Below are 13,815 nucleotides of genomic sequence, written 5' to 3'. Positions count from 1 at the left end.
CGAATGTGCACTTGTGATAATTAAAATTAACACCGATTGCCTGCGAAAAGCGATTTTCCTAACACAGATTTCAAAGTTGAATTCCATCCGGTCTCACATATGGTGTTTAATCAATCACCGCGTGGCTAGTGGTGGTGTTCTCTAGTACACAACGAAATGTTGCCTGTAAGCAGTCGAGAGTTGCTGTGGGCCATATATGTCAAGCGCGTCATACTAAAGAGTATAAACAGATAGAATCCCGATTAAAGTCCTATTCCTGCACAAAATACAAGCTCCTGCTGCAGTTAACAAATAAGATTTATTATATAAGACCACGTAGTCCTACGTCACCAACCTCATAGGGCTGTACCTTTCATTGAACACCCGTTACGAAATGTTGCAAAACATTGGTGCAATGAGAAGTTGAATCGCTGTGGAAACCTTATTTCTGATCAATCTCATTACCACATAAAAATTTCAAGAGCACAAATATCAGCTCTCACAAAACTTATAACAAAGAAACTGGAACTACACGTTTGCTGCAGTGGAGTTTCAATGTCATGAGTGATGTCACAACCGTCCTAGATTTGTGCCCTAGAAATTATGAAGTGATAGGGAATATCAGCCGTCATGACGGTCATTGTTGGACGCTTGAATCACCTGAAGAAAGCCTTACTAATAACTGATTGTAATTTAGGAACCAAATGTAGTAGAATATGTATTCGCATTTTTATGAGGTCCTGAATTTAACCATGTTTTGCTAAGTAGGAAATCCAAAATACATTGGACCGAAATCATAGGTTACTTCTTCTGTATCTTAAATCAATATCTAGAAAAATGCACGAGAATTTCACTACACAGCTTAACGTAGTCTACGTCAACCATGCGGTCGTGTCTTATACACAACACCACAATTTTTTTTTTGTAATTAGCTGAAGCTTTTGTGACTTCGGTAAATTTCTTGGACCTTCGCTGAATTTCTTGATCTTTCGTTGGAGCCTTCGGAGCTTGTCTCATGTACTTTAACTTCAGAGAATTCCAATGATTTCGGTACTCCGAATTGTAGCCGGTTCCGTGTGGCCGTAATAAACAAATGGCATTCAGACCCCCGGAATGGCTTTGTATCTTGCCACTCATGCAGGTAGATTGAGATTTGAACTAAAAATGATCACTTTATAGCAATAACAATCAGTGTTGGCAAAATCATCAATCAAATAATATTTTTCCGCTCTCATACGCTCTCAATATCACGCGTGATATTGGAACAACATATCATACTTGATATTGATTTTAACAAGCTCCTTTGATATTGCGAGACTATTCACAACGTGCAAAAATCAAGCAGAGAGCTGACTCAACACAAAAATGATTCCGTTCCACATCGTTTTCTTAGAAAGAGAAAGTATAGTTTGCTATCTCTTTTTATTCTTCACCGATGGCAGACACGAAGGGACTGCTGCCAGCCGTTATGGAAGTTTCGGATGCATTCAGGTGTAATGCTGGGTTTAGACTAGGCAAGTCAAATGATCAACTCAGTTGAATTCAATTGGCTTGAAAAGTTGGGCCTGGTTCAACTTTTTTCAATTCAAGTGAGTTGATCAAGTCAGTTGAATGGCATGGTTTACACGTTCAATTCGCGTTCAAGTCAGTTGAATTCAACTGAGTTGATCAATTGACTTGCCCTGTCTAAACCCAGCTTAGAGCAAAAATCATTCAACTCAATCTCACCACAGTTTGGTGAGTTCTGTTAGCTTGATATTCCGAGCTGCGATATCATAGCTTGCAAAATCAACCGCAGATGTTTGTTTGTTGATTCTTGTCTACGGCATTGGTGAGATTTGATTTTTGATATTTTTCCAACACTGATAACAATCTTGGGTCTAAAAAGACCCAGAGGGCGAGATTGCAGTCCTTTTTTGAATACCGTCACCAGGTTAAGAAGATGAATGAGAAAAATTGGCAGCCATAATTGGGTCATTACTGTATTCAAAAGGTAGGTGTGTTGATACAGGTACTTTAATCAATCGCATGTAGGGTTACCATATGGTATCCTAAAGGAGGACATGTCCTCTTTTTTTCGAATGTTTTTACATGTCCTCCTTTTGCCTCAAAAATATTTTCAAGCAAAATGTTAATAAATCAATTTTCCATTTTATTTTGACTCAACCCCATCCAATGCTTTGAAGTTATTAAACTGACGTTTTCGTGCAAAACAGTTCACTGGTTCATTTTCAAGTATGTACAGAACCGGTCATATTATAAAGGGTCTAGTATAAAAGAGGAGCGGACTGGCTGGTTTTGAGCCAAAAGGAACTGTCAAAGCCAGAGCCAATCGAACAGCGACTATCTTGATCTAAGAGACGGGGACGAAAACGAACCACTTTTCTGTCAAACGCGAACCAGCTCGTGATTGGCCGATTTGAAGTCCGTAAGAGAGAGATAGAGATAGAGATAAAAAAGTAAGAAGCCAGTTGTCTCCTCTTCCTCTTAGATCTGAATTGCATACCAGGCAGAGGTTGCCAAGGCAGTTTGTTTTGAATCTACTCCTCTCTTAAGTCATAATAAAGGGCTAATTGTAAAGTGTTTGGCGCTCCAAAAAATGTTCAAAGAGCTGTAATTTTTTAGTATGTGCATTTAAGGTGATACTCTAAGGAAGCCTTAGCGTGAAACTTTAAAGGCACAAATGTCAGCTTCCACAAAACATACAAATTTGAAATTGCTACTCCTTGTTTGCTGTGCTACTACAAACAGAGAGTAGCAATTTCAAATTTGTATGTTTTGTGGAAGCTGACATTTGGCCTTTAAAGTTTCACGCTAAGGCTTCCTTAGAGTTAAATTGCTGAAATTTGGGCTACTGGTTGATTAAATATTCAAAATTTACCGGTATTTTTAGGGCGATGATAAGTTGACTCTGCATGAAGGATCAATTATTTCGGTAAAGTGGTAAAACGCTTTTTGTTTGAAAACCGTTTTTAAAATTGTAATTTCTTGAAGCACAATCATACTTTTTTTTATTTATAGTCTCGTCTTCTCTGATCTCAAAATACTCATAGTGTAGTGTATTTTAAGCAATTTTGAAACATGAAAGTGATACTATTCGTTGACCATACATTCTGATGTTTTCGAATAAAATAATGTTTCGACTAGAAAAAAAATAGTAATAGTTTATTCTGCTTGACGAACGAACAATTTGAAAAATGGTAGCCAAATAAGATACGTTTTACTAAAACCATTGGAAGTTTAAGCTGATTCAACTATTTAAGCTCACAATAATTCCGTTATTTTTTTTATTATTTAACCAACCTGCAGTAAGAATTTCAGAATTTTCAATACTCATATTAAAAAGTTGCAGTCTATTAAACTAGTTTAGAAGGACAAAAAATCCAGCCCAGTACCCTAATTTTACCGGTACTGTATAATTAATTTTGAAGGCTAGGTAGTTGCATCCTTTAGAAAGGATTATTGCTTTTTATTATTACGTAACCCAATAGACAAACTGCCAATTACCAAAAGGGAAAGTCATTAATTTTCAAATATTCAAAATCAGTTTTTTCGTTCAAACCCAAAATAACGTAAACGAAAATTTGTTCATTGGATTCTACTTGGCTACTGGAACACAGTGAACACTTTATCATTGACAGAATTTCGGTTTTATTCGAAAAAACTGTTTTTGAATTTCTAAAAATTAATGACGTCCTCTTTTCCCTTAAAAGACTGATGATTTTTACCGAATTGATGACGACTACACTACACTACACTGAAAATAATAAATTTTGAGTAAGTGCATATGTTTTCATAACGTTTGATAAAAACTCGTTGTCCCCCTAGTAGCACGCTTGGACGCTTGTCACAAATCAGTTGTGGCAACTTCTATACAACTAATATCAGTCATAAACAAGTTGCTGCAACTTATTGTGACGGAAATGTGTTACTCGGGCCTCCTCTATTGATGATAAAGAATATCTACATACATTGTCCTCCTTTTCCTCTAAAATTGTAATGAAATGTCCTCCTTTTCAATTTTTTTTAAATGGTAACCCTAATCGCATGTCGTATGTCGGATCTTCCATGTGGCCATGACAGGTTCAGATAATCATTGCACTTTGTAAACTACTTTTTGAACCACAATAGGAGCCATTTTGAAAAAAAAAATCGTGAAACTATTAAACGAGTTTATCAAATTGATCACTTTTACGGATGTTCCGGATCTTCCGGAGGACCAGTGCACAGTGGTTCCTGGCTGGCCAAAACCTCAAAAATTAATGTTGATATTTTTTTATTTCAATATTTTTTATCGTTTTTAGATGTTAAGAGTATCTTAAATTGAATGATTTGTGCAGTTCTGTTGATTACATATTTGTTTATGGTTGTTATAGTGATTTTTTTGAAAAAAAATCGTTATGTTTCTTGTCACTGTTTTGCTCAAATATAGCAAAAAATAATGTGTTTATCAACTTGGTTGCTTGAGAAGAAATGTTCTTCGGCTTATTTCACGTCAAATGGATGGTTAAAAAGAGTGTATGCACTGTTTTAAGTGACAGTTTCAAATAAAAAATGGCAAAAATATACTTTTTTCACATTTAGACTAAGCAAAACATATGACGGACACATCCGCCCACTATCCTTTAGCAACCAAAAGATAGCTAGAAAAGCTAGCTTTCAGATAGGCTTTAATGTTTTTTGCCATTTTTTGCTAAAGATGTTAAAATTAGGAATAACAAGTAAAGTGTTCTTTGGAAAATATCCGTTTCTAAGTTATATAATCTGCGGCGTAGCAAGATTCACAATGCCTTTTTCAAAGCACACCAACACGCACACACATACACACACGTACCATATATCTATCTCTTATGGTTCATGAGTTATATTTTTTTAAACAAGCAGGTTAGGGTGGCCCCTAGACAATCGGCTTCTTTAAATATCTTTTTATACGTTCATTTCTCGTGAAATTTTTATACTAGACACTTTAAGAACTTTTTATGGCGCATATTTTTGCTAAGTTGTTATCTCTTTTGTTTGAAAAGTTATGGCTAGCTTTTACTGAAAAATATTACTTTTTTTAATTAAATTAAATGCTTTAAACAGTACCACCCTAACCTGCTTGTTTAAAAAAATCATAACTCATGAACCATAAAAGATAAAAACGTTGTGTCTTCAACAAAGTTGCTTTGAATTGTTGAATGTTCTACAACTGTTTAGTACACTGCTTTGGTCTATCTCAAATAATAAAAAAGTTTGAATATTTAATTCACCAATTTTATGGACCACCCTAATTTTACGAACATAAAAAGATTGAACAAAACATATGAAGCAAGTTTACCAAAAAAACAATATCAGTGCTAACATTTGAAAACGGCACAAAAGCCATTTGTAAACAAATGGTTTGTGGGCCCTTTACTCACTACTTGAAGTACACCCACGCGACACAACAGCAACATCGGGTAGGGGAAATTTTCCCCTTCCTGACGATGCTGTTGGTTTGCGTGGGCGTTCTTCGGGTAGCGAGTAAAGGGCCCACAAACCATTTGTTTACAAATGGCTTTTGCGCCGTTTTCAAATGTTAGCACTGAATATACCTAAAACTGACGGTTTGGGCCCATACATTTTTGTCTTCCCAAATACGGCTTTGGGACCATTGTGCATTGGTTCTGGCTCTACTATACTCCTTTTTGTGACGTCTTGATTGTCAAGTTTTCTTCGTACAGCTAAAAAACATCTATTTCAACTGTTTTATGTCTATTTGCAACATTTTTGAGGTTTTGGCCAACTTTTGTTCTAAGTGGAACCACTGTGCAGTGTGTGACCATGGGAGGTCCAATTACTGGATGCATATTGTAAATTAGTTTTGAAACACAGTAGTAAAGTATTGAAAAAAGAAAACGCGGAGCTTTAGAATGAGTTCAATGAATTGACCATCTTTAAGGATGTTTTGGATCTTCCGCAGGACCAGTCTATGGTCCCCATACGGTCAAATAATGTTCGGCAGTATCATATTGGTCTATCCATAAAGGGTGTCCACGATGAAATTGCCACACACAAAATTGATTCGCAAAATTCGAGTTTTCATCCGATTGCCATCAAATTTTCAGGGATTGAGAAATAACTATTAAACTTCATTTTACCATTTTACTCGTATTTTATTTACAGTCCATACGCAAATGCCCGCACCTTGGCCTTAACCCCGGCCATAAGATTCTGCACAACCTGTGAATCAACCGTTTTTTGCATGTAAACCCATACTTTCTTCAGTTCCTCGACTGTCTTCACTACCTTAGGTCGTTTAAGAAGGTGCTGCTTCATAATCGCCCAGTACTTCTCGATGGGCGGAGCTCCGGAGTGTTGGGAGGGTTGAACATTTTCGGCACGAAATTGACCTTATTGTCCGCATACCACTTCAGCACGTCCTTGGAGTAGTGGCATGAGGCCAAATCCGGCCAGAAGATTGTTGGGACGTTGTGGGCCTTCAGGAGAGGAAGCAGCCGCTTCTGGAGGCACTCTTTTATGTACACCTGTCCGTTCATCGTATCCTGAGTCACGAAAGGTGCACTCCGCTTCCCGCACGTGCAGATGGCTTGCCAAACCAGGAATTTCTTCGCAAATTTGGACTATGAACTAAATCCACCCAAATTTTCATTAAATTCTACCCAACGGTTAAAAAGTTAGAGCAATTTCATAGTGTGGCAATTTCATCGTGGACACCCTTTAGTTCAACGGTTCACTTTAGTGTTTACTTTTAGAGTAATTTCATCTCCGTTTTGACAATTTCCATTCATCCGGATTAACTCCGAATTGTAGCCGGTTCCGTGTGGCAGTAATAAACAAATGGCATCCAGACCCCTTGAATGGCAAAATCGAGGGCAAACTGCCTCCCCCCTAAACTCAGCAACTCAAAGGCTTTCGGTGAAATGGCGTTTAGTGAAATGGCGTTCAGTGAAATAGCATTAGGCCAAATTTTCCATAGTAATTGTTTTTTTCGCCCTCCCTAGTTAGAAACCTGGCTACGTCCTTGATTGCAGCCCTTTTTTGAATATCGTCACCAGGTTAAGGTGTGTTAATACAGGTACTTTAATCATTCGCATGTCGTAAATATTGAACAAACGTCAAATTCCAGTCACTAACTAATCACAAAACTCTACCACGCAAATTATCGTCTAGAAGTAGAAATCGTCGATTGGAATTTTTGTTTACAAAATGAGATGTACTTTTAAAACGCTTTCCTCATCATTTGTCAAGTTCCAACTCCCCCTGCAACGCTGCAACAACTGTTCACGTGCATCGAACGGCGCATGGCGTTTGGGCAACATATAATTTGCCTTTTTGTATTTCCTCGCCTCGTTCTGCTCTGATGGCGATGGCACATTCGCTTGTTCAAAAGTACATCCCCTTCTGAGGAGTTTGAATTGGAAACTTCTGGCTGAGAAGCGATGTAAACAACCTCACTGATCTTTCCCAAAGGTGACCGGTTGATTTCCAAATGATTCAATTTGCCATCTATAATTTCCCCCTACCCAAATGGTGGTAGTTTGTGTGGGTGAGCTATCAGTTGCAAAAAAAAACAGAGGATTGAAGTTATTGTTTACAATCGCAGTTACGTCTATTTGGAAATTTAACGTTGATTTATTGTCCCTGACCAAAAGGTGTCACTAAGAAAAAAGTTACAACCTCTCTTAGGTTCTACCGAGATTTGAACTCGGATCGTTGGATTCAGAGTCCAAAGTGCTAACCATTACACCATAGAACCGGTTGATGAGGGGCCGCTGCCTAAAGTCGAGCGAACGATTCAAAGCGAGACACACGAAACCGAAAACAAACCCGGCTCACATTTCTTTTCCCCTCCTTTGCTTTCTACCGTAGACTGGGAATCGGAGGCTGTGGCAAAGGCGGAGATCCTAAGACTTATCTACCAGGGCAGATTTCTGCACTGCAACGTGACGCTAGGCGCCCTAGGGTTACCATTAGGCAAAACGACCGTGATGCACTTGGTCCCACGTGATAATCTGCCCGAGCCAAATTCGCAAGGTAATTAGAATGATAAACAAACTGACACTGCGATAAATGTTCACCTTGGATGTGATTAATTATCATGTTTTTTTTTCGTTTTAGATCAGCGACAAAAAAGTAAAGGCGGCTCCAGTAGATGTTGTTCCACTAGTTGTTGTATATTGTAACCAATTTTTATCGAGTACTAAAAAAAAACAAAACAAAAAACAGAAAACGCTACCACTAAACTCACACACATACACAAATACGCTCTATTTACTGTGTCATCGTTATTGCTACTCCTGCTGTGGCCACGATTGCTGAACTACGGACCAACACAGCAACCGGAACGAGGACGTGTGTTAGAGAAGGAGGAGCAGGATGCGATAATTATAAATCTGATTTTTTCCTTATTTTTTGTTGAATAGTTTATCCTCTTTGTTCATATTCATTAGCGAAAATTTGTTTACTTTTTGTTTTAGCTATGTTTTAATCATTCTCTGCTGCCACACACACACGCGCATAAGACACTTAACATGCATGTAATGTATAAACAAAAATGGACATCAAAACTCCTCGACGAGTAGCATCGATTGGACAGACATACAAACACACACACACATACACACATATGTACACTGAAACAAAACGTCAAACTCAAAGTTGCGTGCAGTAGAGATAAAGCAAAAGTATGATAAATTTAACGTTTAATTAGTTTTGTAAGAAGTAACCGGATCGAAACGATGGAGCGGATTAAGAACAATGGTACATATTTTTAGCGAAAATTCTATACATATACAAACACACGCAGCAGGCAGCAAGGCGCAATGTAACTGGACTGCAGCGACGGTGCGTGTGCTGGGAAGGGAAGGAGGAAAACTTATGAGAAGATACGGATGAAACACGAGTAAATCAGATGAAATTACTAGGTATAGGCAATTCGTTGATCGTATAGGTTCTATATTTTTCTCAGATTTAGTATTTTTACAAGGAAATAGAAGAAGAAGAAATGACGCGAAACATACAAAAAAAAACACACACACACAAAATGGTGGCTATCAGTTTTCGCCCTGAGTTCGAAGTTTAGTGCGCAATCCTATCACGGGACAAATAAAATGAAAGCAAAAAAAAGCTTAGAAAGAGATTATTTAATGTAAACAAAAGGAAGGAGACCACAGTCTTGAAAGAATCTATTGTTACAAAATGAAAAAAAGATGAAAGATCAGTTATTCTAGTTTAATAACGAAATTGTAAAAAGTAATAAACAATTTAGACTAAACAAAAAAAACAGCAAAAGAGATCCCAGATAGCAAGCGCCACTTACTCACACACATCGAAAAACTACATACACACACATACACACAAACAAAAAGCATGTAATAACGGAGAAACAATTCCTCAACCTACTCTCATTTCTCGGTTAATTCGTGCTGTAAGTGATATATAGGAGCAACCAGCGAAGAAGAAAAAAAAACCATAACCAGTCTCTTTAGGAAAAAAGAATTAAAAAAAAAAACAAACAAACCTGCAAATCACGGTCGGATTTTTTTGCAATCTGACTTCCTCGTAGCGTGTTAAGTGATTCGTTCTCTCCAGTAAACAATTGGTTTTTGCCGGAATCGGTTCCTTGCGCAATTACCCATCAAGTACCGGCGAACTCGTTTACGCCTAAGTTTCGTTTCGTTTTTCTGCCTTTGGCTAAATCAATTTTCACCACGATGAAGACGGTGCATTCGATTCGAGGGAGGATCAAGCGATCAACAGACAGATAGACAGAGAGAGAGAGAGAGAATGATACCAGTGTACAGTTTTATACGAGATCTTTGTAGTAAGCGGAAACAACCGGAGGAAGCGCAGCGTTTTCTAATCGACTAAGTATGTGTTCAACTAACCAAACAAGTGAAAATGTGAAGTCCGCACTTTGTCAACCCCCTCCTTTGTCGTCGCCCCCCTTTGCCTCTGTATGATTATGCTCGCGCGTTGTAGTTGAGACGAATCGCATATAATCACACATACCAATAGATAGCTGTTATTGTTCCCCTTCCTGCTCTATTTCACCTAGTAGCAACGCTCACACCGACATCCCCTAAACATACGAGTACGTGCACTATTCTATTGTTGTTATGAATAATCAGAGCTCTATATTTATACTTTTATCTCGTCGTATCTAAAATAGTTCGGAAAGCATTTCTCTTACTGGAAATCACCACCTTCGCATCCATCTCTGTTGTTTTTTTTTTGTTTTAACCCATGGATTGGCGTCATCCATATTATCTCACTCACACCCATATCATCATCGATGTCATGTAGAATTTAGCTCAGCGCCCTCACTCTGAAGACTCGGAGGAGAAATAAGTGCCCTCCTCCAACGCGTCGTTGTTTGCGGTGATGATGGGACAGCGGGCGAGTCGTTTATAGTTGCATCATCGCAGTACAATAACTTAATTATAGATCGTCGTCGTCGTCGTCGTCAGTCGCCCACGTGTAACACCATCTAACGTTCTGCTTTAATATCTAATACTGGAAGCTTTAACCGAGGTAGGGCATTTCGCCAATTTATCATTCAAAATCTCCGGTAGCATTTGTTTCAGTTTGGTTGCCATGCGATGCTTGCTGGAATGCGTCTGTTGTACACTCAAAAAATAATTCACGTCAGAGTTACGTGAAAATGTAGGTTGCTTTCGTCCCATCCCTTTCTTCACGTAAGAACATTGAATGAGTGTCATAAGTTTCATTATTTAAAATGGGTTTTCGAATGCTGAGCTCAAAATGCTCTCAACCACACCAAACTTCTTCAAAAGTTTCTTGAATTTCTGTAATGTTCCACGAACTTCTTCAAAAGTCCTTTACACGAAACAGTAGCTGAATTTCTGCAAAGTTCCTTAAAACTGAAAGTTTCCCAGCGTACAGAGGAATGCACTTCTCAAAAGAGTCTTGAGGAACGCTCAGAAATTGTGAACAACTTCGGAGCAGATTAGGCATTTTATTGGATAAATTCAGGATACATTGGGAAAGCTCAGAGAACTGTGAAGGAATTTCTAGAAGTAAAAGAAATTCAGAAGATTTTGTAAAAGTTCGACAAACTTCAGAGATGCACGGTAGGCAACCTTTATAAAAGGTCAAGAAACTTTTGTGCAACTTTGAAGATGTTTAGGGAGACTTTGGAGAATTTAATGAAACTTTGGACAAGCAAGTTAAGAATGCTTTTGAAACGTCATTTGGGGGAAAATTTTAATTTTCAATGCACTTCGGATACTTTGAAAAAGCTCATGGAAATATCTTTGGAAATGATAAGAAAATTTCAAGCTACTTTGAGATCAGTTCAGAGAACTTTTGAAAAGAAGTTCTTGAAACTTTAAAGAATTTTGGAGTAATAATTAGTTCAGGACACTTTCATAGCGATCGAGGATTTTTGGAATGATCTTTGCGAGGGCTCAATTTCTGGGATCATTGGGAAAACTCTGGAAATTTTAAAGAATTTTGGAGCCAAAGTGCAAAGTTTCCTAAAAACTGAACCACATAAAACTTCTCCAAATGTTTCTTGAATTGTTGTAAAGTTCCATGAACTTCTCTCATGTTCTTCGAATCTTTTCAAAGTGTCTTAAATTCTTTCAAAGTTCCTTAAAAATTCCAATTTCTTCAATTTATTTCCATTACTTGGAGAAGTTCGAGAAACTTCAGAGATGCAAGTCAAGTGAACTTCATAAACGTCAGCAACGTGAAAGTAGTTCAGGGAGATTTTGGAGAATTTCGAGAAACTTCGGAGAAGCTAGTTAAGATTACATTGATGTAGTTTCATTAATTTAAGAAGCTTCCAAAAGTTTCCTTTTTACCACTTTCTGGAGTAAAAATGTGAGAAATTATCCCAATCCTGGATAAAATAAAAATATATACTTCTAGGTGTCCAAAGATTCAAAATAAATGTTGGTTGAAAATAGGGTCTTCTTCTCCGATTGGGTCAAAGAATGAAGTAATTAAATTAAAAAAAGAAGTAATTTGGGGAAAATATGAATTTTCAAAGAACTTCAGAGAAGTTCAGAATACTTTGGAAAAATTCATGGAAGTATGGAACATTGTAGAAGACAGTTCAGTGATCTTTGGAAAATCAACTTTGAGATCATTTCAGAGAACTTTTGACAAAGCTCAGGAAATTTTAAAGATTTTTAGAGAAATAATTAATTTAGGAAACATTCAAAACGATCGAGGATTTTTTTTAAATGATCTTTGCGAGAGCTCAACACAATTTTAGAAACTTTGGAGCACTTTAAGCCACGTTTGGAGAAGCTCAGGGATCTTTGGAAAAGTTGAGGCAATTATTTTCAAAGACGCCATTTTAAAAAAATTAGAAGATCCAAAATGTTCGAATTTAAGCAAAAATGTTAGGTTAGGTTATCTTCATTAGCGAGACTTTCAGCCAGAGGCTGGTTCATCTCTTGAGCAAAAATGTGAATTATTGCCCATAACATTCAATTATTCAAAGCTTTATGCAAATCGTCATTTGGTGTGAAAATGCTCTTTTGTAAAAGTTCAGAAAAGTTAAAAGAATTTTAACTTAACATAGATCACTAACCGTACTTCTCCAAAGTTCCTTAAAAATCCAGTTTCCTCAATTTACTTCCTGAACTTATCTGTAGTTCGTTGCACTTCTCAAAAGAGCGATAAACTTTATTTTAAGTTTCTCTGAATGTCTTCAAAGCTTTCTGCACAAAGCACATTTCGCTTAAAGTTTCTTAAAATTTCCTGAGATTTCATTTAGATCTATCAACTTATTAATTCGAAGTTTCTTGAACTTCTTCAAACGTTTCTTAAACTTCTATTTATAAAGATCCCTGAACATCTTCTAAGTTCCTCGAACTTTTTCAAAGTGCCTTCCTCCAAAGTTTCGTTAAATTTCATTAGCCCTCAATTTACTTCATGAATTTATCCGCAGTTTCCAGCACTTCCCCAAAGTGTAATAAACCAATTTTAAAATACCTTTAATTCCGTCATCATACTTTTCCAAAGATCCGCAAACTACTATACAATTCCATGGACTTCTATTAATTTTTTAATGAAAAAATACCCGAACTATTCCACAAATGGTTTGGATGATACCCTGAACACGTCGTTAATCAAAATAATTAATTAATTTAGCTTTATTTAGGAGGCTTTCAGGCTGGTTCGCCTCCAACTTAATCAAAATAACCATACACCTGAAAGTCCTCCAAAATTCGTTAAAATATCTTGAGTTTTTCCGTGGTTTCCTCAATTATTCAAAAAAAAAAAAAAAAAAAAAAAAAAAAAAAAAAAAAAAAAAAAAAAAAAAAATCGATTTTTCTGAGCTTTGAAAGTTCCTTGAACTTTTCCAAAAGTTCCATGAAATGCTCCAAAGTTACTTAAAATTGACTGAGCTTTCACAAAGATGACTTAATTGTTCCTCGATCGTTTCTGAACTTCTCCAAAGTTCTTGTAAAGCTTCGTAAAATTCTGGAAAATTTCCCTAAACTTTTTTTAAGCTCCATAAAATTTTCTTTTTCTTTTTTAAAGCTCCCGGATTTTCTCGTAAGTTGCTAAAATTTCCTAAGCTTTTGTTACAGTTTCGTCAATTTTTTTCTAATAAGTTCTAGGAATTTTTTCAAAAGGTCACTCAAGCAGAAGTTTCTTAAAATTTTCGTATCAGTTACAAAACTCACTCATCTTACATCTTCGAACTTCCATACCCATCAAATTCCCCGATTGTTCCCTGAACTTCTCCAGAGTTACCTAAAACTCCCTTAGTTTCCCCAACTTTTCGGATCAGTTAAAAAACTCACTCAATTTATTTCTTCAAACTTCCATACTTCCATTGAATTTCCTAACAGATCCCTGAACTTCTCC

At 36.9% G+C, this 13,815-nt stretch overlaps 1 protein-coding gene and 1 non-coding gene across 4 annotated transcripts in view; one reads left to right on the top strand and one right to left on the bottom strand.

Annotated features, from left to right (window-relative positions):
• Positions 1–13,054, top strand: part of LOC135702189 (ubiquitin-like protein 3) — a 355,984-nt gene extending 342,930 nt beyond the window's left edge. For 2 of the 3 annotated variants that reach the window (XM_065223216.1, XM_065223217.1), the window contains 2 exons: positions 7,834–7,998; positions 8,083–13,054. In XM_065223216.1, the coding sequence (XP_065079288.1) occupies positions 7,834–7,998; positions 8,083–8,147 (230 nt within the window). In that variant the 3' untranslated portion in view covers positions 8,148–13,054. The remainder of the gene's footprint in view (positions 1–7,833; positions 7,999–8,082) is intronic. The other variant, XM_065223218.1, reaches the window with a different exon arrangement.
• TRNAQ-CUG (transfer RNA glutamine (anticodon CUG)) lies at positions 7,649–7,720 on the bottom strand. The gene has a single exon. It is a non-coding gene; the product is annotated as a tRNA-Gln (tRNA).
• Positions 13,055–13,815: the final 761 nt, after the last annotated feature.

This window comes from Ochlerotatus camptorhynchus, unplaced genomic scaffold, assembly GCF_037179485.1.
Source record: "Ochlerotatus camptorhynchus isolate MF236.1 unplaced genomic scaffold, CSIRO-AGI_Acam_v1.1 ptg000185l, whole genome shotgun sequence".
Classification (NCBI taxonomy): domain Eukaryota; kingdom Metazoa; phylum Arthropoda; class Insecta; order Diptera; family Culicidae; genus Ochlerotatus; species Ochlerotatus camptorhynchus.
The sequence above is the reverse complement of the archived record's forward strand: the minus strand, read 5'-3'. Positions and strand labels throughout refer to the sequence as shown.